Below are 24,102 nucleotides of genomic sequence, written 5' to 3'. Positions count from 1 at the left end.
GGTAATTCAGCGCTGCGATGGAAAACAACCCGCTGTAGACTCACTACTGGAATCCTTTAATTCACCTGCTAATGATGCTGGGAGCGTTTCTACCGTTGTCTTTGTGTGATAATGGCACACAGAGAGACAAGAAATCAGAGTGAAAGAGGAGACGATGAAAAATAAGATGAAAATGGGATACAAAGGCAAAATAAAGAGACTGGCCTCTCCCAAAAAAGGTCCACATAAGTTGTTTGTTCAAGCAGCAGCTACAACCTATATTTAGGTTCTAGTGGCAAACAAATGCTAATATGCTAACAAATGCTGACATGCTAACACAAGCTAACATGCCAATATATGCTAATAAATGCTAATAAATGTTAATATGCTAGCAAACATGCTAGCAAACATGCTAACAAATGCTAACATGCTAACAAATGCTGACATGCTAACATAAGCTAACATGCCAATATATGCTAATAAATGCTAATAAATGTTAACATGCTAACAAACATGCTAAAAATGCTAATACATGTTAACATGCCAAGGTTTTTCAAATATTATGTTAAAACAGATGTTTATTGAAGAATATTCAGCACAATCACCAGCAGATGACCCAGTGAAGACACTCAGCAGATGTTTCATCAAGCGAGATTTTATTAATAATTCACAGAAAACAGCATCAGTTCACATGTGATTTTATGAGCAGAAGAACAGAATGTTGATTGTTACCATAAAGCCATATATATATACACTAATTATTAAGCATGAAAAACATCAGAAGAACTCATAGCCTTGTAGAGACTGAACAACACATTTGAAATCCTTTAAAACATTAAACTTAGTAAAATCAAAATAAAAAAACTATATCTGTACAACCTGATTAGACTTGAGTTAGTGATATAGAGGAGGGAGCTGCTGTTCTCAACATTAACCAGCAGGGGGAGTCCTCACTGCATCTAAAACCAGAGCAGCTGTCCAAACACCTTTATCATTAGTACAGTAAAGTAACTATTGGTGATTCAACATAATTATATTATACTACAGAGAAGTTACACAGAAGATGATTACGTTTACATTTTTATGTATTTTTTCATTAATATCACACTTAATAGAACCATAATGAAACACATTTGATCATCAGTGTAGACCAGGGGTCTCCAACCTTTCTTCATCTAAGGGTTACATTAAAATAACGAAAGTGGCCAAGAGCTACTTGCATCACATCACTTACATTTATTTACATAACACACATAAGCTGAATGAAGCTACTGTTTACTGAAATTGCAATACCCAAAGCTTATGAAAAATCTTAACTTCACATCAAGGTTCTTTTAGCCCACATAGTTATAGCTATATCACTGAAAATATTCCCATCAGGGTCCAAGAAAGAATTACACAGAAGATGATTACGTTAACATTTTTTATGTATGTATTTTTTCATTAATATCACACTTAATAGATTCGGCAGAACAAAGCTCTTACAGTAAATAGAGGGAAAAACCCTGATGGTGGTGGGAGGCGTCCCCTTAAACAGAGCAACCACCAGCTGGCTCCTCTACTGTTTGTCAGGGGTCCAAGCCTGATGGGGCTGGGATCAACGTATGCAAGCCAACATGGATCAACAAGCAGTGCTGGGAACCCTATTGTTATCACTAAGATTATTATTATTTTTTGGGAGATAAAACTGTTGCTACAGCCTAAACCGTGCATGGTGGGGCGGTGCTACTTCCACGAGTGGTCCAGAACCCTGCAGGGACCTCGGACACAACGAATGACACACTTCGTACATCGTACATCCACGAGTTCCCTGAATGGAGCTGGATGTCCTGATATAGGCCACGCCCATTTCCGCCTAGACTTTAATCGAAATTTGGCACACTGTATGTCCAGACGGAGCTGACAAAAATTCATCAATAGAATTTTCCTCCGTTCAGAAATGCGGTAATAACGTATGAACAAATTTGTGTAGCTAGCTTTTTTTCAATGCAAAAAATGTAGGTTCAAGAGGTTACACCTAAAACTGGTCGCCTGCGAAACGGGTCAGTGCTGTGTCTGCTGCGGGGTCTGGTCCCGTGTCTGCTGCGGGGTCTGGTCCCGTGTCTGCTGCGGGGTCTGGTCCCGTGTCTGCTGCGGGGTCTGGTCCCGTGTCTGCTCCGGGGTCTGGTCCCGTGTGGTTCGCGGGGTCTGGTCCCGTGTCTGCTGAGGGGTCTGGTCCCGTGTCGTCTGCTCGGGGTCTGGTCCCGTGTCTGCTCCGGGGTCTGGTCCCGTGTCTGCTGCGGGGTCTGGTCCCTTGTCTGCTCCGGGGTCTGGTCCCGTGTCTGCTGCGGGGTCTGGTCCCGTGTCTGCTCGCGTCTGGTTCCGTGTCTGCTGCGGGGTCTGGTCCCGTGTCTGCTGCGGGGTCTGGTCCCGTGTCTGCTGCGGGGTCTGGTCCCGTGTCTGCTGCGGGGTCTGGTCCCGTGTCTGCTCCGGGGTCTGGTCCCGTGTCTGCTGCGGGGTCTGGTCCCGTGTCTGCTCCGGGGTCTGGTCCCGTGTCTGCTCCGGGGTCTGGTCCCGTGTCTGCTGCGGGGTCTGGTCCCGTGTCTGCTGCGGGGTCTGGTCCCGTGTCTGCTCCCGGGTCTGGTCCCGTGTCTGCTCCGGGGTTTGGTCCCATGTCTGCTCTAGGGGTTTGGTCCTGTGTCTGGGAAAACAGCAGACACACATTATTTCACACATTATCTATCTCACTTTATGGCTCCGTAGCAGACGCTTTTATAAAACTGGCTAACGATTGGGTCATAACCACGAGACTTACTGTCACACAGTAGAGGAATTACCGTATAGTACAGGAGAAGCTCACAGGCAGATTGGACTTCCATTAGCTGTTTAAGTTTAATTACTAATGTTAACTAGCATGTTAGTGATCAATAATTAGCCTGTGTCTATGTTGTCAGACTCAGGATACAGCAGCTCCCTCTACTGATCTCTGTGTAGATTACAGTCTGTCAGACTCAGGATGCAGTAGCGCCCTCTACTGATCTCTCTGTAGATTACAGTCTGTCAGACTCGGGATGCAGCAGGGCCCTCTACTGATCTCTGTGTAGATTATAGTCTGTCAGACTCAGGATACAGCAGCTCCCTCTACTGATCTCTGGGTAGATTACAGTCTGTCAGACTCAGCGGAGAGGAAGGTGCCCTGAGATAACTTCTGCTATGATTTGAAACTATAAATGAAATTGAAATGACTACTACCAAGGGATGGGAGGAAGACAGGGCCTCAGATGACTTACAGTAGCATCTTTATCTGCTTTATACTACATACAATGTATGTTTACAGTGCAATATTGATTCCTGTGTGCAATAAAAATATCAGACCCAATAATATCTTTTATATTTGCATACAGTGTATACGTTAGGACAGCAAATATGGGTACTTAGCTAAATGTAAAGGCCGCGCCCCCTTTAGGGAGATAGAAAACAAATGATCCCATAGAAGTCAGTGCAATTTGACGTGTGTTTGGATGCCTGAACCTGAGCGTTGAGATACCTTAATAAATCAACACTTCTGAGATGCTTAACCACACCTCAACACTACTAGCCTGGAAATCCAGACCCAAATCTGAAAGACTAAGGGTCTGGCATTGAGCAATGAAAATGGCCCAACTCGACGGGTGGCCCCAAGCATGCATTCGAAAATCTCACTGCACGCAATTGAAAAACACTACGACCAATCACAACAATACACGGGGTGACGTATCCAGAGTTTAGCTACCAGCAGAGCTAACTGGTAGATTAAACTCTCAGCTACCAGAGGAGCTAACTGATAGATTAAACTCTTAGCTACCAGCAGAGCTAACTGGTAGATTAAACTCTTAGCTAATAGAGGAACTAACTACGCAGATGATTTACAAATCAATTTGCCTATGAAAGCAAATGACAGTGTCACACTCCCTGCTTAGTTGGATCACTGATATTAAGTTGTGGCTTTCAGAAAACTTTCTTAATTTAAAAGGAAAGATAAAATGGAGTGTATTATTTCCAGTACTTCAGGCATGCAAAATGGTCCAGCTTTGAATTTGGGAGCTCTGGCATCTTACACTAGGTCAGCTGTAAAAAACTCGGGGGTTACTTTTGATTGCAGCATGAAATTTGATAAGCAGATCAGTAATGTTGTTAGAATTAACTTTTTCCAGCTTCGTCTTCTGGCTAAAGTTAAGCCTTTCCTTAACAGACACAATCTAGAAAAGGCGATTCATGCTTTTATTAGTTCAAGGTTGGATTACTGTAATGCTCTTTATGTTGATCTGATTCAAACCTCCATCTCATGACTTCAACTTGTGCAAAATGCTGCTGCTCGCTTTTTCACAAATACATCTAGACGTGCACATATCACTCCCGTTCTCTACACTCTACATTGGCTCCCTGTGTGTTTTAGAATAGATTTTAAAGGTCCAATATGTAATATATGTACTGTAATCAGTGTTGGTCATCTTACTTTAAAAAAGTAATTAGTTACAGTTACAAATTACTTCTCCCAAAAAGTAATTGAGTTAGTAACTCAGTTACCACATTGTAAAATTAATTAGTTACTCAGCAAAGTAACTGTGATGTTATTTTTTATGTTCTATAAAGCTATTAGTTCTATAACATATTTAATGTCCATCCATCCATCTTTGTCCGCTTATCCGGTGTTGGGTCGCGGGGGGAGCAGCTCCAGCAGGGGACCCCAAACTTCCCTTTCCCGAGCTACATTAACCAGCTCCGACTGGGGGATCCCGAGGCATTCCCAGGCCAGGTTGGAGATATAATCCCTCCACCTAGTCCTGGGTCTTCCCCGAGGCCTCCTCCCAGCTGGAGGTGCCTGGAACACCTCTCTAGGGAGGCGGCCAGGGGGCATCCTTACCAGATGCCCGAACCACCTACACTGGCTCCTTTCGACGCGAAGGAGCAGCGGCTCTACTCTGAGCTCCTCACGGATGATTGAGCTTCTCACCCTATCTCTAAGGGAGACGCTAGCCACCCTCCTGAGGAAACCCTTTTGGGCCGCTTGTACCCTGGATCTCGTTCTTTCGGTCATGACCCAGCCTTCATGACCATAGGTGAGGGTAGGAACGAAAACTGACCGGTAGATCGAGAGCTTTGCCTTCTGGCTCAGCTCTCTTTTCGTCACAACGGTGCGATAAATTGAATGTAATACCGCACCCGCTGCGCCGATTCTCCGACCAATCTCCTTCTCCATTGTCCCCTCACTCGCGAACAAAACCCCAAGGTACTTGAACTCCTTCACTTGGGGTAAGGACTCATTCCCTACCTGAAGTAGGTACTCCATGGTTTCCTGCTGAGAACCATGGCCTCAGATTTAGTGGTGCTGATCCTCATCCCAACCACTTGATATCCTGTCCATAAATATTACAAACAGGATTGGTGACAAAGCGCAGCCCTGGCGGAGGCCAACCCTCACCTGAAACGAGTCCGACTTACTGCCGAGAACCCGGACACAGCTCTCACTTTGGTCGTACAGAGATTGGATGGCCCTGAGAAGAGACCCCCTCACCCCATACTCCCGCAGCACCTCCCACAGTATCTCCCAGGGGACCGGGACGCCTTTTCCAGATCCACAAAACACATGTAGACCGGTTGGGCATACTCCCAGGCTCCCTCCAGGATCCTTGCGAGAGTGAAGAACTGGTCCGTTGTTCCACGACCAGGACGGAATCCGCATTGTTCCTCTTCAACCCAAGGTTCAACTATTGGCCGAACCCTCCTTTCCAGCACCTTGGAGTAGACTTTACCAGGGATGCTGAGAAGTGTGATACCCCTGTAATTGGCACACACCCTCTGGTCCCCCTTTTTAAAAAGGGGAACCACCACCCCGGTCTGCCACTCCTTTGGTACTGTCCCAGACTTCCACGCAATGTTGAAGAGGCGTGTCAACCAGGACAGCCCCTCCACGCCCAGAGCCTTGAGCATTTCTGGACGGATCTCATCAATCCCAGGGGCTTTGCCACTGTGGAGTTGTTTGACTACATCAGTGACTTCCGCCTGGGAAATTGACGACAATCCCCCATCATCCTCCAGCTCTGCCTCTAACATAGAGGGCGTATTAGTCGGATTCAGGAGTTCCTCAAAGTGCTCCTTCCACTGCCCTATTACTTCCTCAGTTGAGGTCAACAGTGTCCCATCCTTACTGTACACAGCTTGGATGGTTCCCCGCTTCCCCCTCCTGAGGTGGCGAACAGTTTTCCAGAAGCACCTTGGTGCCGACCGAAAGTCCTTCTCCATGTCTTCTCCAAACTTCCCGCACACCTGCTGCTTTGCCTCTTTCACGGCAGAGGCTGCAGCCCTTCGGGCCCTTCGGTACCCTGCAACTGCCTCCGGAGTCCTCTGGGATAACATATCCCGGAAAGACTCCTTCAGTCGGATGGCTTTCCTGACCACCAGTGTCCACCACGGTGTTCATGGGTTACCGCCCCTTGAGGCACCTAAGACCCTAAGACCACAGCTCCTCACCGCAGCTTCAGCAATGGAAACTTTAAACATTGTCCACTCGGGTTCAATGCCCCCAGCCTCCACAGGGATGCACAAAAAGCTCCGCCAGAGGTGTCAGTTGAAAGTCTGTCGGACAGGGGCCTCCTACAGATGTTCCCAATTTACCCGCACTACCCGTTTGGGCTTACCGGGTCTGTCCAGAGTCTTCCCCCACCCCCTGACCCAACTCACCACCAGATGGTGATCAGTTTACAGCTCCGCCCCTCTCTTCACCCGAGTGTCCAAAACATACGGCCTCAGATCAGAACCACTCTGGTTTAGATCGGGGAGGCGGTTCCTCCCAATCACGCCTCTCCATGTGTTTCCATCATTGACCACGTGCGTGATGAAGTCCCCCAGCAGAACAATGGAGTCCCCCACTGGAGCCCCATGCAGTACTCCAGTCACGGTCTCCAAGAAGGCCGAATACTCCGAACTGCTGTTTGGTGCATATGCACAAACAACAGTCAGAGTTCCCCCCCCCCCACAACCCGCAGGCGTAGGGAGGCGACCCTCTCGTCCACCGGGGTAAACTCCAACGTAGCGGCGCTCAGCCGGGGGCTTGTGAGTATCCCCACACCCGCCCGGCGCCTCACACCCTGGGCAACTCCGGAGAAGAAAAGAGTCCAACCCCTATCCAGGAGTATGGTTCCAGAACTGAGGCTGTGCGTAGAGGTAAGCCCCACCAGATCTAACCGGTAGCGCTCCACTAGTGATGGTCAAATGAAGCTTCGCGAACCAGTGTCCTTACTTCCTGAGCTCACTAGATGGCGCTCTCGGTTAAAAAAAAAGGTGAAATGAATGGGTTTTCAAGCCCTTTTTTGAACCGAGAGCGCCATCTAGTGAGCTCAGAAAGTAAAGACAGTGGTTCGCGAAGCTTCATTTGACCATCACTACGCTCCACCTCCCGCACCAGTTCCGGCTCCTTCCCCCACAGAGAGGTGAAGGTCCACGTCCCCAGAGCCAGCGTCTGCTGCCCGGGTCTGGTCCGTCAAGGCCCCTGACCTTCACTACCACCCATTTGGCAGCGCACCCGACCCCAGCGGTTCCTCCCACAGGTGGTGGGCCCATGGGCTGGAGAGATGGGAGCCACAAAAACCTCTCCACCATGATAAGGTGATGGTTCCCGGAGAGGCTTTAATGTCAAAGACGTTTATATTAACTGATTGAAGAATAAAAACACTATATACAGTATTTTAGAACATGTGGTATTTATTTGAACTCATTAGATTGCAGCCTGCCATATGATATGCATAGAAATAAAAACATATAAAAAATAAATATTGAAAATAAAATTCAAGTGCAAAATGAAGACACACAAATGTAAACTTGGTTAAAAATTGGAGTAGAGAATCTTTAGAAATGTTTAACTTGCAGCTGCCTGTCGTGCTGACGTGTACGGTAAGCGTGTTGTGTCACTTCCGGTGTTCCCGTGTTGCTGCTCCAGCAAAAACTTACTCAACTCTGCTTTATTGTTTAAATTAGCGGCTATTTGCCTGGATTTCATTTGAATTACAATTGTTCTACTCAAGCACTTATACTTCGCTTCCCTTACAGCGACTGCCTCGCTGATCTTACAGTTGTTAAAACGCTGTTAGCTACTTTAGCTTAGCCATTAGCAATGGCTAATTCCTCTCCATCTCCTGCTCTCTCTTGCTCTGTGTGTCAAATGTTTAGCTATTCCTCTGCCTCCTTTAGTAATAACGATACACGTAATAAATGTAGTATATTCGCTGCTCTGGAGGCAAGGCTTAGTGAGTTTGAGGCACGGCTCCGCATCATGGAATCAGAATCATATGCTTCCGTAGCTAGCCAGCGCCATGTAGTTAATGCGGGCCAACATACTGTAGCTTCTGTAGCTTATGTAGCTAGTTGTCCCCCGGCAGGCCCCGAGCAGCCGGGTGAGTGGGTGACTGTCCAAGGGAAGCATAGCGTTAGATCTAAACCAGGGAGTGCACATGATGACGGTCGCTCCAAACCGGAGCGTCTTCGCCTCTCTAACAGTTTCTCCCTACTCAGTGATACACCCGCTGAGAAGCCAACTCTGGTTATTGGAAGCTCTATACTGCGACATGTGAAGCCGGCGGCTCCAGCGGCCCCAGCGGCCCCAGCGGCCCCAGCGGCCCCAGCGGCTGCGGTCATATGTGTCCCCAGGGCCAGAGCGGGCGATATAGAAACCCATCTAAAGCTGCTGGCTAAAAAGAACCGTAAATACATTAAGATCATACTTCACGTAGGGGGTAATGGTCGTAAATCGGAGATTATTAAAATTAATGTTGAGTCACTTTGTGTATACGCAAAGACAATGTCGGACTCAGTAGTGTTCTCTGGACCCCTGCCAAACCTGACCAATGATGAAATGTACAGCCGTACGTCATCCTTCCACCGCTGGTTGTCGGGGTGGTGCCCAGCTAATGATGTGGGCTATGTGAATAACTGGAGGGCGTTCTGGGGAAAGCCTGGTCTGATTAAGAGAGACGGCATTCATCCCACCTGGGACGGAGCCGCTCTCATATCAAAAAATCTGACCAAGTCTATTATCAGTCAGAAACCATGACAACCCAAGTTTGATATTAGTAATCAGAGGTGCAGTGCAATGCACCCCTCTGTGCTTCCGTTGGAGCAGTCGCCCACTCATAGTCTAATAAGCACGGTGTCTGTCCCCCGGCTCAGATCGGTTAAATCAAAGGTAATCAAAAGATGCGCTATACTTAACAACATAATTGGAATTAAAACGACTGCAACGATAGAACAAAATAGGAAAATTAGATGTGAACTATTAAATATTAGATCTCTGTCTTCTAAAGCAGTATTGGTAAATGATTTGATATCAGATAATAAAATTGATTTATTTTGTCTTATTGAAACCTGGCTGGGCCATGAAGAATATGTCAGTCTAAATAAAGCTACTCCTCCTAGTCATATTAATACTCAAATTCCTAGAGTTTCAGGCCGAGGAGGGGGAGTTGCAGCCAACTTTGATTCAAGCCTGTTAATAAATCCTAAAGAGTCTTGTTCTTAATCTTCAACATCCAAAATAGAAAACATTACAGCCAATTATATTCGTTGTTATTTACAATTCTCAGAGTTTTTATCATGTTTAGTCCTTAAATCAGACAAGGTACTTATTGTAGGTGACTTTAATATCCATGTGGACGTTGACAATGATAGCCTTAGTACTGCTTTCAACTCATTATTAGATTCAATCGGTTTCAGTCAGAGTGTGCACAAGGCGACGCACTGTTTTAAACACACCCTCGACCTTGTGCTGGCATATGGTATTGAAATTGAGGATTTAATAATATTTTTGCACAATTCGGTACTATCAGATCATTCTTTAATTACTTTCGAATTCTTACTACCTGACTATACTAAATTAGATAAAAGCTTCTACACTAGATGCCTATCTGACAGTGCTATAGCTAAATTTAAGGAAGATATTCCAACAGCATTTGACTCTTTGTCATTCCTTAACATAACAGAGGACCTTTATGTTAACCTCAGTCCCTCTCAAACTGATACATTTGTAGACAGTGCTACGACCTGCCTACGGACGACTTTAGACTCCGTTGCTCCCCTCAAAAAGAAGATGATGAAGCAAAGGAAACTAGCACCTTGGTATAACTCCCAAACTCGCAAATGACAGATAGTCACAGCTCTACTGAGCCATCTATTCCTCTAGCTCGGAGTATTGATGACTTCATGAGCTTCTTTAACGATAAAATTATAACAGAGATAAAATCCATCACCTTTTGCCCTCAACTTCTAACGGTTCACGTTTAAACGCAGGCACGCTAGAAAGAACGACTATTCCCAACATATAGAAAGAACGACTATTCCCAACATATACTTAGACTGCTTTTATCCTATAGACCTTCAACAATTAATGTTAAAGATATCCTCAGCTAAGCCATCTACCTGTCTCTTAGACCCCATCCCAACAAGACTACTCAAAGAAGCATTACCCGTGGTTAACACTTCACTACTAGACATGATCAATATGTCTCTATTAACAGGTTATGTACCGCAGTCATTTAAAATAGCTGTGATAAAACCTCTTCTGAAAAAACCCACCCTCAATCCTGAGGTCTTAGCAAACTATAGACCTATATCTAACCTTCCATTTCTCTCCAAGATCCTTGAGAAGGTAGTCGCTAACCAACTATGTGATTTTCTACATAGCAATAGTTTATTTGATGACTTTCAATCAGGATTTAGAAAGAATCATAGCACAGAGACGGCACTGGTGAAAATTACTAACGACCTTCTAACTGCTGCAGACAAAGGACTTGTCTCCATTCTTGTTTTACTAGATCTTAGTGCTGCATTCAACACTATTGACCATACAATCCTGTTACAGAGATTGGAACATTTAGTTGGCATTAAATAAATTGCTCTAAGCTGGTTTAAGTCCTATTTCTCTGATTGATCTCAATTTGTTAATGTTAATAATAAATCCTCCAAGTACGCTAAAGTTAGCCATGGCGTCCCACAAGGCCCAGTGCTTGGACCAATTCTATTCTCCTTATATATATGCTTCCTCTTGGTAATATTATTAGGAAACACTCAATTAACTTTCACTGTTATGCGGATGACACCCAATTATACTTGTCAATCAAACCAGACGAAACCAGTCAGCTAGCTAAACTTCAAGCGTGCATTAAAGATATAAAATCCTGGATGACCTATAATTTTCTGATGTTAAACTCTAACAAAACTGAAGTTATTGTGCTGGGCCCTAAACACCTCCGAACCTCATTATCTAAAGACATAGCTACTCTGCATGGTATTGCCCTGGCCTCCAGCACTACTGTCAGAAATCTAGGGGTTATTTTTGATCAGGATATATCCAACGCCCATCTAAAACAAACCTCAAGAACAGCCTTTTTTCATCTTCGTAACATTGCCAAAATTAGGAATATCCTGTCTCAAAACGATGTTGAAAAACTAGTCCATGCATTCATTACTTCCAGGCTGGACTATTGTAATTCCCTACTGTCAGGTTGCTCAAATAAGTCCCTTAAGACTCTCCAGCTGATCCAGAATGCTGCAGCGCGTGTTCTCACAAGAACTAAGAAAAGAGATCATATTTCTCCTGTATTAGCTTCTCTGCATTGGCTTCCTGTAAAATCCAGGATTGAATTTAAAATCCTTCTCCTGACCTACAAAGCTCTAAATGGTCAAGGACCATCATCTTTAGAAGAGCTCCTAATACCTTACTGTCCCACTAGAGCACTGCGCTCCCAGAATGCAGAGTTACTTGTGGTACCTAAAGTCTCTAAAAGTAGAATGGGAGCCAGAGCCTTTAGTTATCAGGCTCCTCTCCTATGGAACCAGCTCCCAATCTGGGTTCGGGGGGCAGAAACTGTCACCTCATTGAAGAATGAACTTTAAACTCTCCTATTTGATAAAGCTTATAGTTAGGGAGTGAGGAGTTGCAGTGTCCACCTAACTGGCCCACCCGCTTCTCTTCATAATTGTTAGATTAATAATATAGTTTTAGACTGCCGGGGGACTTTCTTCCTTCCTTTGACACACTGAGCTGCTCTCTCCTCTCCCTTTCTACTACCATTTGTGTGCATCCCATCCCAGAAATGCTTGTTACTAATCCTAGCTTCTGGGGAGTTTACTCCCCGGAGTCCTTATGTTTTTTCACCCAGCGTATTTCCTTGGAGAACGTTGGCACCAAGTTCCTGCGTCCACCTGAACCCTGCTGCTTCCTGCTACGTCCATCCATGTTCTGCTGGGCCACGCTACATCCTGTAACGTCCTGCAGCGCCCTGATATGACATGAACTACTACGACTACCATTTGAAGTCACTGTTCCATTATTAATGTGACTATTATCGCCTCTGTTCATCATATCCCCAACCGGCCCGTCAGACACCGCCTACCAAGAGCCTGGGTCTGTCCCAGGTTTCTTCCCAAGAGGGAGTTTTTTCTCGCCACTGTCGCACTGCTTGCTCTTGAGGGAATAACAGTACAGATCCACTTTTGCGACACGACTGTCGCGTGGTGTTGCGACGTCATATAGCCATGGTTGATGCTCCACGCCCCTAACCAGCAGCTGATTGAACGAAAGCGTGACGTGGGTGTGTCTACTCGAGAATTTCAACATAGTGTCATGGCGGCTCGTTGAGAATACGATCTCGTATTTTACAAAAATAGTTCACCAAAATGAGTTTCTGAAAACATTTTAAGTGAGAAATAGGCCGTGCAGTTGCTGAATATGTCTTCATTTCAGATCAATAAAGGTCAGTTTGAAAGATTTTCGTCTACTTCTACTGGATAGTCGCGTCGCGTTCAACGCGATTCATTTGCATAAAGCTGGGCATCGGCCAGCTTTATGACACGCAGCATTTTTTCAAATGTAGCACCGCCTTCCCGGAATGCTTTGCAGGAGCGTTGAAGTCGCTTGACGTCACCCATAGGAATAGAGCGGGGCGCGACGCGACAGAAGCGTCGCACGGACAAGTGGATCTGCACCGTTACTGTAATTGCTGGAATTGTTGGGGCTTTGTAAATTATAAAGTGTGGTCAAGACCTACTCTATCTGTAAAGTGTATCGAGATAACTCTTGTTATGATTTGATACTATAAATAAAATTGAATTGAATTGAATTGAATTAAAAAGAAACAAAGGAAAATCTGGCCATTAAGTAGTGCACATCTCTGTAACTGTATATTAGGCCCACTGCACAATAAACAGAACACTATCAAAGTCTTTTAACAGAGTGGCTCTGTCTCCTTCGCTGGAGCTCACGCTAGCTGCATTTGGGCTTGGGGTTGGGGTAGCAGCAGCAACAAGTGTTGTGTTGATGTGAGGTGCTTCATAAGATTTGAGTTGCTTGAGGCAGACAGGGATAAAGTCTTTTTTCCTGGGTATAGCGTTTATGTTACATAAACATTCTTGCCTTTAATTTAAATGAGCGAGAAGTAGTGCCGTTACTTCCAGTTCGAAAATGCTACCTTTGAATTTCCCTGGCTCGTCGCCATTGTTGCTGTCTTGTGTTTAGTGGAAGTCAGAGCGTGCATGAGACAGTGTGAGCAGGGCATCGCCCACCCAGCCAATCATCATCGCATTTGTAACGGTGTCATCATCCCGACCCCTGTTGTCTCCAGGAAGCTGGTGTGTAGCCAAAGCATCGCGCGTCATTCAACCAAATAGTAATGCGCCACTTTACATTCTCAGTAACGATAACAGCGTTGTAATGATAGAAAAGTAATTAATTAGATTACTCCGTTACTGAAAAAATAACGCCGTTAGCAACGCTGTTATACTTAAATGACGTTACTCCCAACACTGACTGTAATAAATTCAAAAATGACACCAATGCCTCATCAGATATAAAGGAAACATGTTAAGCTGAAATACTATGTTTTCTGACAACAATGCTAATGTCAGTATTTTTTCTTTTTGAAATTTACATTCCGTGACGGAATTTCTGTTTATGTTTTGGTCTGTGTGTTGTTATCAACGGCCCAGTTTGACAGCCAGGCCGGGTTGCCAGATATACCTGTAAAAACCGTAAACCCAGCGCGCTACAGCTGTAACGGTAGTACAGCCATGAAAGCAGCACACAAACAAACAGGATCAACGGAGAAAGAAAAAAATGGTAAGTAGGTAAGTATATTTTCTTTCTTCCATCACAAATTCTTGTAAAGTTTTTGGGGGATTATCTTGGCTTCCTTACCCTTTAAAAATTATTTTATAATGATGGAGTCTAAGCTCCAAAATCTGTACATTTTATCAGGCTTATGTACAATTTAAATTCATGTTGAACTATCTACAGTAAGGCCTCCTACTAACTCTCTCACGCCTCTGTTCATTATTCCGGGGGATTGTCCCTTGTCTTAAGGTTGGTTTAGAACAACATCTGGGGTTGATTCTCCTCAAATATGGCATTTCACTGCAGCATTATTCAGGGCATTCATTCAGGATAGGGGCTGCAACCACGGCAGCCACTCAAGGAATTTCTCGGACCTCGCTGCAAAGGCTGGGTCGCTGGACTTCTTCGGCTTACTCTTCATACATTCGTCCCGACGTCAACGTCGTCCTCACCAATCAACGATCGCTAAAGCCGTAAGCTTGCATATAACCGGTGGTGGTGTTTCATTTGAGTCTATGGGTGGCATGTCTCACATATACGGAGGTATCCCGTTTATATTGAACTAGAGAATAATTATAATAGTAAAGAAGATGGTTATTAGCTTACCAGCTAAATTGCCCTAACGACGGAGATGCCTCGTTTTCCTTTATGTTTACCGCCCAAAGTTGCCGTACCGGCATATAAACGGTGGTGGTGTGTTTCTTCAGTTTAGCCATTCACTTAGATTGAATTATTCCATATTTCATATTACTCTTTAAATAGATAGCCTAATCAAATCTAATAGATTTGAATTTAAAATTAAATATGGAAAAGTGTGTTCTATTTCCTTCATGTTCCTTCCCTCTATTCAGTCACGTTTTAGGGGTTACATTATGGTTCCCTACCCCTATATTAAATGTATTAATGTAACAATGGAGTTCAATCTCCAGTATTCTGTACAGCTACATGCTCTTGTACATTAAACATTTTGCATATTTGCAAACAAGTCTCTCCTGATTGAAATATGATATGTGTTTTTACTCTTGGTTTCTGATGTTAAGCACTTTGGATACCTGCTGGTTGCTGTAAAGTGCTATATGAATACATTTTGATTTGATTTGATAACTGGTAGATTAAACTCTTAGCTACCAGAAAAGCTAACTGGTAGATTAAACTCTTAGCTACCAGAGGAGCTAACTGGTAGATTAAACTCTTAGCTACCAGAGGAGCTAACTGGTAGAATAAAACATTCTACCTAATAAAGACCAAATACTTTCTTGTTTAGGTCTAATTTGATAGAATGTAAGGCTTATTATATATTATTTATTTGCTAATTATAGGATAGTGTCGGCGTTTGGCCTTTAATTAGGATATATACTGTTTGTTTTCTGTCTAAGAAAAACATTTATTCTACGTACGGCTTATGTCTTTTTAATGTACTGGAAAATAAAGTGCGACCACATTATCCATCCCCTCTTTTTGATCTTCCTTTTTATCTGTTACTGCCCAACAGATTTTAGTGACAGGATTTTATGTTTCTTTAAGAAATAGCTGAAGACAACAGTCTCACTCCCTACTCGTCAAATGTATGACGCATGGTCAAAGACCCTTGGCGTTAAGTTTCAACGAAATAGGGGTACCTGTTGCATTATTTTTTGAAGGGAGGGTCCGTCAGACATTCATGTTAATCCCTCATCGTCGGATATTGACGAAAGAAAAAACACGCCCCCTTAACTCGAAATCTGTGACAGTTTCATTTATGGTATTTTTAAACCAATAACCGCTGTTTTAATCAACATTTATTCACGAGATATTATCATGGTTTATATTTATTTCTTTTACAGTTTTACTCCATTGGTTTGGCTCATTTCCTGAAACAGAAATGACATTCTCAAAACAACATGGACAAACCTCTAAACCACTTGGCAATTGTTCACAACAGAATTGAAATTCTCATTAATTTCATCAAATTGCAAATGTCTTAGTACATGTCTCAATGTCTTAGTACATCTTTGCAAATGATTAAGTACAGGTAGCCTACATGTAGCACAATTTCCAAGTGAATAGATCTTGTTGATCTAAACTGATTGTTGGCAGTCTAATGGTTGTTCTCTCCAAAACGTGTCAGTGTCATTTCAATGTATAAGTCAGCACATGCACAATAGTCTGTTCAATTGTCAAAATTGTTCAAGAACATAATATTGACCTTAGAATATTGAAAAAGTGATTACAGCAATTGACAGTCAGGTGAAACTAGAACTGACTAACAAAAGAGGAGTTTCACACATCTCAGATGACCAATCAAACAGTTTGTTTAGTTACCTGACAGGTGCTGTCCATGATTGTGAATGCTGCCAAACATGTATATATAGAGCTTGACCATGCAGGACCAGTACAATTTCTGAACATGGAGGCACCTGGCCAAGTAAATGAACAAGGGCACCTGCCTGCTCGAGGAAGAGGAAGCGGAAGAAGAAGAGGAGTAGGAGTAAGGGTGCGTGGTGGTGGAATAGAGGGAAGAGGCTGAGGAGCACGAAGACACCATGCTGTCCCGGATAAAATTCGGGACACAATTATAGACCATGTCATCAACTATGGCCTCACAATTGCGGAGGCAGGTCGCCGAGTGCAGCCTAATGTGCCTCAATCTACAGTCTCCTCCATCATCCAAACCGTTCGCAGGGAAAACAGGTATGTAGTCAGTCAATGATGGAATTATATGTTGTATAGGACAGGACACTGTGCATAGAGCAAGAATATTTTTTTTACTAATATTAATTAATATTAGTAAAAATATTAGTATTAATATTTATTTACTCCTTTACCTATTCATTTAGTGTGTGTGTGTGTGTGTGTGTGTGTGTGTGTGTGTGTGTGTGTGTGTGTGTGTGAGATAGGCCTACAGTAATATCTTACCTCAATGAGATGTTGTTATACTAAAAATTACACGAAAAATATTGGAGGAAATAAACTACGGAATAGAACTATGTAAAATAAACTATGGAATAGTTTATTTTACTTTTAAATAAACTTTAAATAAACTTTTAAATAAACTATGGAATAGTTTATTTTACTACAGTATTTTATTCTACAGTATTGATGATACAGTTTACAGTAGCATTCCAGTCATGCATTGGAATTGTGGTAAAGTTACTGTAAGTAGCACAATACAATTACATTGGTATCTCATTCTGTAAGGAATACGTAAGGTATACATTACGAATGGAGTGTTGTCCTTTGAATTCTATGTCTAGGATTGGACGACAACCTTGCCTGGGTGGCAGAGGAAAACTTCTCAATGAACAACAAGAACAAGAGATCTGTAACATGGTGATTGCAAATAATGCCATCACATTTTTCATTATAACTGTGTGAATAAAAATGGTTACAATTTCCATGGCAGTATGAGTGCAATGTGTGATGTCAAACCTTGGAGGCTACTCTTACCCTAAAATATTTTTATTTTAAATAGTTTTATACACAATTGTATTCTGTTAGCTAGACAATAAACAGTAGAGTAACCATTGTCAATGAAGGACTGGGCTAAGACTGAAAGGTGGACATGAGGGATATTTCAATGGTCCTCTGCCATAGTGACAAAACATCTAAACATTTTGACTTGCAGTGCTTACACAATGCCAAACGGACGAGGCATTTTGGGGGCACTGACTATTTAAATGAGAGAGAAATTTTGTTTTGACACATGAATGAACTGTTTTGGGAGAGATATGAGCTTTTGCAGGTGAACCATGGTGTTGTGCTGAACCATCCAAGTTATTTTGGCAAAAGCACCAAGAGTGTTGAAAAACTCCGGTCTGTTTCAAGAAATGAGCCAAAGCGATTGAGAAGGATCTTTACCATTTTGGTGGCACTGACTCTTCATATGGGAAAGGAATTTAGTTTTGGAGCATGAGTGAACAGTTTTGGGAGAGATATGAGCTTTTGCAAGTGAGCTATAGTGTTGTGCTGAACTGTAAGACTGTTTTGCCAAATTATCTTATTATTATTTTTTCGGTATTATTACCGCTGAAATATTACTGTAATACAGAACATTATGATATAATATGATCCAAGCTATATGCATTCAGAGCAAATATCCCACAATGCAATGCGGGCATTCATTCACAGAATTGGGCAGCAATCAGCTGTATCCAGTATTGCTTCAATATACATACAGTCAGTAGTTTAGTCACCAGCAACAACACGCTGCTCAGTTTTGTTCCAGTAAGTTATGTACCGTAATAACGTTTAAAAAAATCTGCGGAATTGACGTAGTAATTACCCCTCCTCGTCTGTGAAAGAATACCAATAATGAAAAAATTGTGTTTTATGCTAAGCACTTGATTTGCCTTATATATACTATATAAAAACCTACAGTTGAGTGTTTAGAAACACAGCCTAATGGCTTGTTAGACTAATTAGCATTTGTTTTGATTTGTTCTGTTGTGAAAAACAAAAAATAAACTATTTACAAAGAGAAGCATTTTTTATTTTATATTCCATGCATAGTTATTTAAAAACGCAATTTTGAATGTCTATCTAACGGACCCTCCGGTCGAAAAATAACGCAACAGGTACCCCTCTTTCATTGAAACTTAACGCCAGGGCTCCTTGGCATCAGACATTTGACGAGTAACTAACTCTATCTTAACCTGCCTCTCTTAGTCATGCTGTTATAATTCTAGACTGCTGGAGAAGTTCCTTCCTTCCTATGACACAATGAGCTGCTCTCTCCTCTCTGTTTTCACTTGTTTCCTTTTGTATGCATCCTGTCCCAGAAATGCTTGTTACTAACCTACCTCTGGGGAGTTTACTCCCTGGAGTCCATTTGTTTCTTTTTCGCCCAGAATATTTCCGTGACACCAAGATCTGGGTCCTGGGTGCATCTGTCGGTGTGGTCCTGCTACACCCTGCTACGCTCTGCGATTCCCTGTAATGTCCGGCTACGCCCTGCTGCGTAGTGCCGCGTCCACTGCGTCCACCCATGCTCTGTTGTGCTACGCTACATCTTGTAACGCCCTGCTGTACCCGGCTATGACATGAACTACTACAACTACCATTGTAGTAATTGCTCCATTATCTTTAAAGTGACTATTATTTGCCAGTGTTCATCAACCCCCCCAACCAGCCCCGTCAGACACCACCTACCAAGAGTCTGGGTCTGGCGAGGTTTCTTCCTAAAAGGGAGTTTCTCCTCGCCACTGTCGCAATAGCTACTGCTAATGCTTGCTCTTGGGGGAATTATTGTAATTGTTGGGGCTTTGTAAATTATAGAGTGGGGTCTAGACCTACTCTATCTGTAAAGTGTCTTGAGATAACTCTTATGATTTGATACTATAAATAAAATTGAATTGAAAATTAGATAGATAGATAGATTTCTGTCTAATAAAGACCAAATACTTTCTTGTTTTGGTCTAATTTGATAGAAAGTATCAAATTAGACCAAAACAAGAAAGTATTTTTATAAGCATTTTATAAGGCTTATTAAATCTTATTAATGTACTAATTACAGGATAGTTTAGGTGTTTGGCCTTTAATTAGGGTTTATACTGTTTGTTTTCTGTCTAAGGAAAACAACATTAATTCTAGTAATTCTAAATTCATACAAAGTACGGCTTATTATGTCTTTTTAATGTACCGGAAAAAAGAGTGCGACCACATGATCCATCCCCTCTTTTTGGTCTTCTTCTGTTTTATCTGTTACTGCTGCATCTAAGTGCGACAGAAAGTAATCAGATGTGGTTGCGATCCATATTTATTACCTCCAACTGTATTCTGTCGCTTAAAATCTGTAAAGCATTTTACCCAACTTTCTTTTCCAGACATATAACGATACATAATCCATCCTCAGACACTAGAGATAGCTAACGTTAAAGGCGTTTAAGAGTACAGATGCCTATCAATATGATGTTGCAGGATGGGTGAACGACACGATCGACACAAATATATGGCAGTAGTAAAAATAAAATCTATAAATGTAACAACAGGACATCAACTGTGTTATTTTGGTTGTGGCAAAGTCTAAACTGATCATGCTATAGTAGCTAGCAAACTTTTAGTTAATGGGCTGGCAGCTGGTTAAAAAAAGTTGATTCAAAAACAATTTATGATTTATATTCATGAAAATTAATCTCTAAACACAGTGGAACATACAAAAGCTCTCTTAGTTGTTAAACGACGAAGTTTGCAGCAAATACTTTAGTTATAACAAGATTGAGCTAGCAGTTTGGTAGCTCAATACAAGTACAGAATTTATTGAGTTTGGGAAATTGTCTGATCTCAACAAAGTTAACGATAATGTAAGCTCCATAGACTGGCTGACTAGTTAAACAGCGACAGGAAATGATCTCTCTGTTACTTGAAGTTGGCGGACAAACTTTCTCTTTTGGGATAAAACAAACTTGTAGTTGGGGGTTTCTCATACGGCCTTTACTACGACCAAATGCGCAGCATATGCATGTTGCACCAGTCCAGTGTGTTTGGCGAATCTTCCTGTGTGTATCGCGGATCAATCTTTTGGGTTGCTATGCTGTGACTGGACACAAAAATGGCTCAAAGTACTGTAATGTCAGGTGGTGCCTATGAATATTGTTATTGTGTTAAAAAAATGAAAAGGAATGAATGTGACAGGGTTCCTTTCTCCTGCAAAGCATTTAATACAAGAAATGGCAGTTCTATTAAGATATCGGACTGATACTAAAATAACATGAAGCTCAATAGGCGTTGATACGTCACCTGGTTTCCTGTCGGTGATAGACACACCTGGAGAGGGATCCATACTCCCTCCACCTGCACACAGTTTCACACAATGAGGGAAAGAAAAAATAAAATCTGTTTGTATTAAAAGTGATAAAAAAGTATGGGCTCTTAAACTATAGGAAACTGATAAGACAAAGATATTAATGGACTGTTGAGCAGATATGATTATAGAACGGATTAGTCAGTCCCTCCGGGAGGGGGGATTGTTGCTGCCCAAGATGCCTGATTTTTTGGCAGCTTTTGTAAATAAAGTGCGATAAAAGTTGCCTGTCTTCTGTATTTCTGTTGCAATACAATTGTGAAAACAGTAAAAATTGCAAAAAAAAATCTAATTTTGTTTTTGTATAATTCTTTAAAAATTAAAAGGGGTGTGTGTGTGTGTGTGTGTGTATGTGGGTCTGTGTGTGTGTGTCCCAGTCCCTTGATAAAGATACTAAAATCTGACGAAGACATGAAGGCTAACAGACGTTGATACGTTACCTGGTTTCCTGTCGGTGAAAGACACACCTGGAGAGGGAGCCATTTGCCCTCCACCTGCACACAGTTTCACACAATGAGGGAAAGAAAAAATTTAATCTGTTTGTATTAAAAGTATGGGCTCTTAAACTATAGGAAACTGATAAAGAAAAAGATATTAATGGACTGTTGAGAAGATATGACTATAGAACGGATTAGTCAGTCCCTCCAGGGGGGGATTGTTGCTGCCCAAGATGCCTGATTTTGTGGCAGTTTTTGTAAAAGTGCGAAAAATATTTCTGTTGCAATAAAATTGTGAAAACAGCAAACATTGCAAAAAAAAAGAGAGTTAAAATTAAAAGAGTTGTGTGTGTTTGTGTGTGTGTGTGTGTGTGTGTGCGTGTGTTTGTGTGTGTCTGCGTGTCTGTGTGTGTGCCTGTGGCGGGTAGCAGAGTCCGACAGAGAGCAGATAGGATTGAAACAAACGGTCTGAATAGTTTTGCACGGACTTTCGCTGTATGTTTTGTTGATAAATGTGAAATGTTCGAGTCACACTTCTCTCATCCAAAGAAATGACTCAAGTACTAATGCTTGCTCAGTGGCTCTCAGCATTGCGTTTGACTGCTGTGATTGGTGGAAGTCGTGGGAAGCTCCAGTGATTAGTTGAATTTGCGAGGTGGCACTATTCCTGAAGGGACTGATTAGCTGAGTCATTAGATCAGATACAAACCTGTATGGGTCTTCCCGTTGTTTCCTGCCAATGGTTTTCTAGGGGTCCTGTCACCTCTGCTTTTGCTTCTTTTTTCATAATCTCTCTCAGCACATTTTCCTCTTCGTCCAATTTCACTTCCTCATACAAAATGTTTGTGTAGCTACAATCTGAATCCGTACAGCATGGGCGGCCACAGCTCTTCTTCCGCCCAATTGAAGAGCCAACGGCAGCCACAACGACGATACACAAGAGTAAAATCATACCCCAAAGCTGAAAAAAGAAAAAGATTGTTATATTATAAATACAGAAGCTGAGAAACGCTCAAAATTTTAATACATTTTTGTTACTTTGAAGTTATGAGTTTATGGTGTTCGGACAACCTTCAAATACAGGCTATGGAAAACTGCAGCATATGCATGAAATAGATTTGTGTGTGTGTGTGTGTGTGTGTGTGTGTGTGTGTGTGTGTGTGTGTGTGTGTGTGTGTGTGTGTGTCTGTGTGTGTCTGTGTGTGTATAAGTAATAATAAGTAAAAGCTATTAAAGGGAAGATCTTGAATTGTAATATCAGTAAAACAATAAAGCAATACTGGTCATTTTACATTGTAAATTAAAGGATAATTTAGTATTTTGAATCTGGACTCTATATCTCCATGTTTGTGTGTCTGAATGTCGGATGTGAACAACAGTCTGTGAAACTGGTCCAGTATTAAACCAGAACCAAGCTGTAATGTAACCCTAAAGGACTAATGTTCAGCAGCAGTTAGAGTCACTAAAAGTTCTGTTGTTGCCGCTGACAGACTCAGATTATTATTCTAAGTGTCTGACAACATTATGGGATGGATCCCTACAGAGATAGACCTTTTAGTTAAAGAGTAAGATCCTTTTAGTTTAACATGAAACAGCCCCGAAATCACCATCACCAAACTCCACCAGACTCCATGTAAATAATCAGGACTTTTAGTGTGTATAGAGCCAGCATATCTCCACCAGACTCCATGTAAATAATCAGGACTTTTAGTGTGTATAGAGCCAGCATATCTCCACCAGAGTCCATGTAAATAATCAGGGCTTTTAGCGTGTATTGAGCCAGCATATCTCCACCAGACTCCATGTAAATAATCAGGGCTTTTAGCGTGTATTGAGCCAGCATATTTCCACCAGACTCCATGTAAATAATCAGTATTTTTAGCATCGTAAAAAACAAAAAAAGTGGACAGAAACTAAATAAAACTATCAAAAGCCATCTTGGTTCATCTTTCCACTGTTCCAACAATCATCACTCTGGTTTGGTTGAAATAAACCCTTAATTCACCCATTTACATGTGGAGATATGCTGGCTCTATACACGCTAAAAGTCCTGATTATTTACATGTAGTCTGGTGGAAATATGCTGGCTCTATACAAGCTAAAAGTCCTGATTATTTACATGGAGTCTGGTGGAGATATGCTGGCTCTATACACGCTAAAAGTCCTGATTATTTACATGGAGTCTGGTAAAACCAACTCCATTTAAATAAACACCAAGATAAACTCAATATCTCAATATATAAGAAATAAAATAATTGACTACAACCACAGTTGTTCTCAGCCTATGTGTGCAAATAATACACTGATGGAAGAAAAAATGAATAACAGACTGACATGTTTTGTAGAAAACAAGAAAAACTCACCCTTGAATGGTTTTTCAGTTCAGTGATGGTTGTTCGTTCCTCAGCTGTGAGGTTGTTTTTGTCTTTGCAGGCTAACTGTTTCTGTTGTTCAGACTGATTTATCTCACAGCAAACATACCAGTCTCCATCGATTAACACAGAGGTAACCCACAGCAGACCGACAAAAGCTGCCTTGATAATGTGATAGACTACATAACAACAACCGTTACAGCAAGATTTACATGTATATATAAATGTCTTGTCCATCCAGAGTTGTAAAACAAATATAATACCGGATGGCATAGCCATGTAGACAATGCAGTCACTACATCTTTCTTCACAATTGCACATGTAATCCTTGTCAAGCACAACATTGTAGAAAAAAATCACAATGATTGCGACAAATAAGCCGAGTTGTTTGAGTGCGAAATCTGGAAAGATGTTCTTCAT

General features: G+C 42.1%; 3 protein-coding genes across 4 annotated transcripts in view; 2 read left to right on the top strand and 1 right to left on the bottom strand.

The window, feature by feature from the left end:
* The window catches only part of LOC120558615, a 411,267-nt gene that overhangs the window by 281,429 nt on the left and 105,736 nt on the right, over nt 1-24,102 (top strand). The gene's annotated exons all lie outside the window — the stretch shown is intronic.
* LOC120559077 (S-antigen protein-like) lies at nt 1,997-23,839 on the bottom strand. The gene is made up of 5 exons (XM_039800498.1): nt 23,674-23,839; nt 22,020-22,271; nt 21,314-21,367; nt 20,810-20,863; nt 1,997-2,659 (listed from the first exon to the last, which is right to left on the bottom strand). The coding sequence occupies exons 2-5, from the start codon at nt 22,260-22,262 to the stop codon at nt 1,997-1,999; spliced, it is 1,014 nt and encodes a 337-aa protein (XP_039656432.1). The 5' UTR covers nt 22,263-22,271; nt 23,674-23,839.
* On the top strand, nt 11,020-11,880 carry LOC120558620. The gene has a single exon (XM_039799681.1). The coding sequence runs from the start codon at nt 11,020-11,022 to the stop codon at nt 11,878-11,880; it is 861 nt and encodes a 286-aa protein (XP_039655615.1).

The sequence above is a fragment of the Perca fluviatilis genome, chromosome 5 (assembly GCF_010015445.1).
Source record: "Perca fluviatilis chromosome 5, GENO_Pfluv_1.0, whole genome shotgun sequence".
NCBI classification, from domain to species: Eukaryota; Metazoa; Chordata; class Actinopteri; order Perciformes; family Percidae; genus Perca; species Perca fluviatilis.
This window is presented reverse-complemented; position numbering and strand designations above follow the sequence as displayed.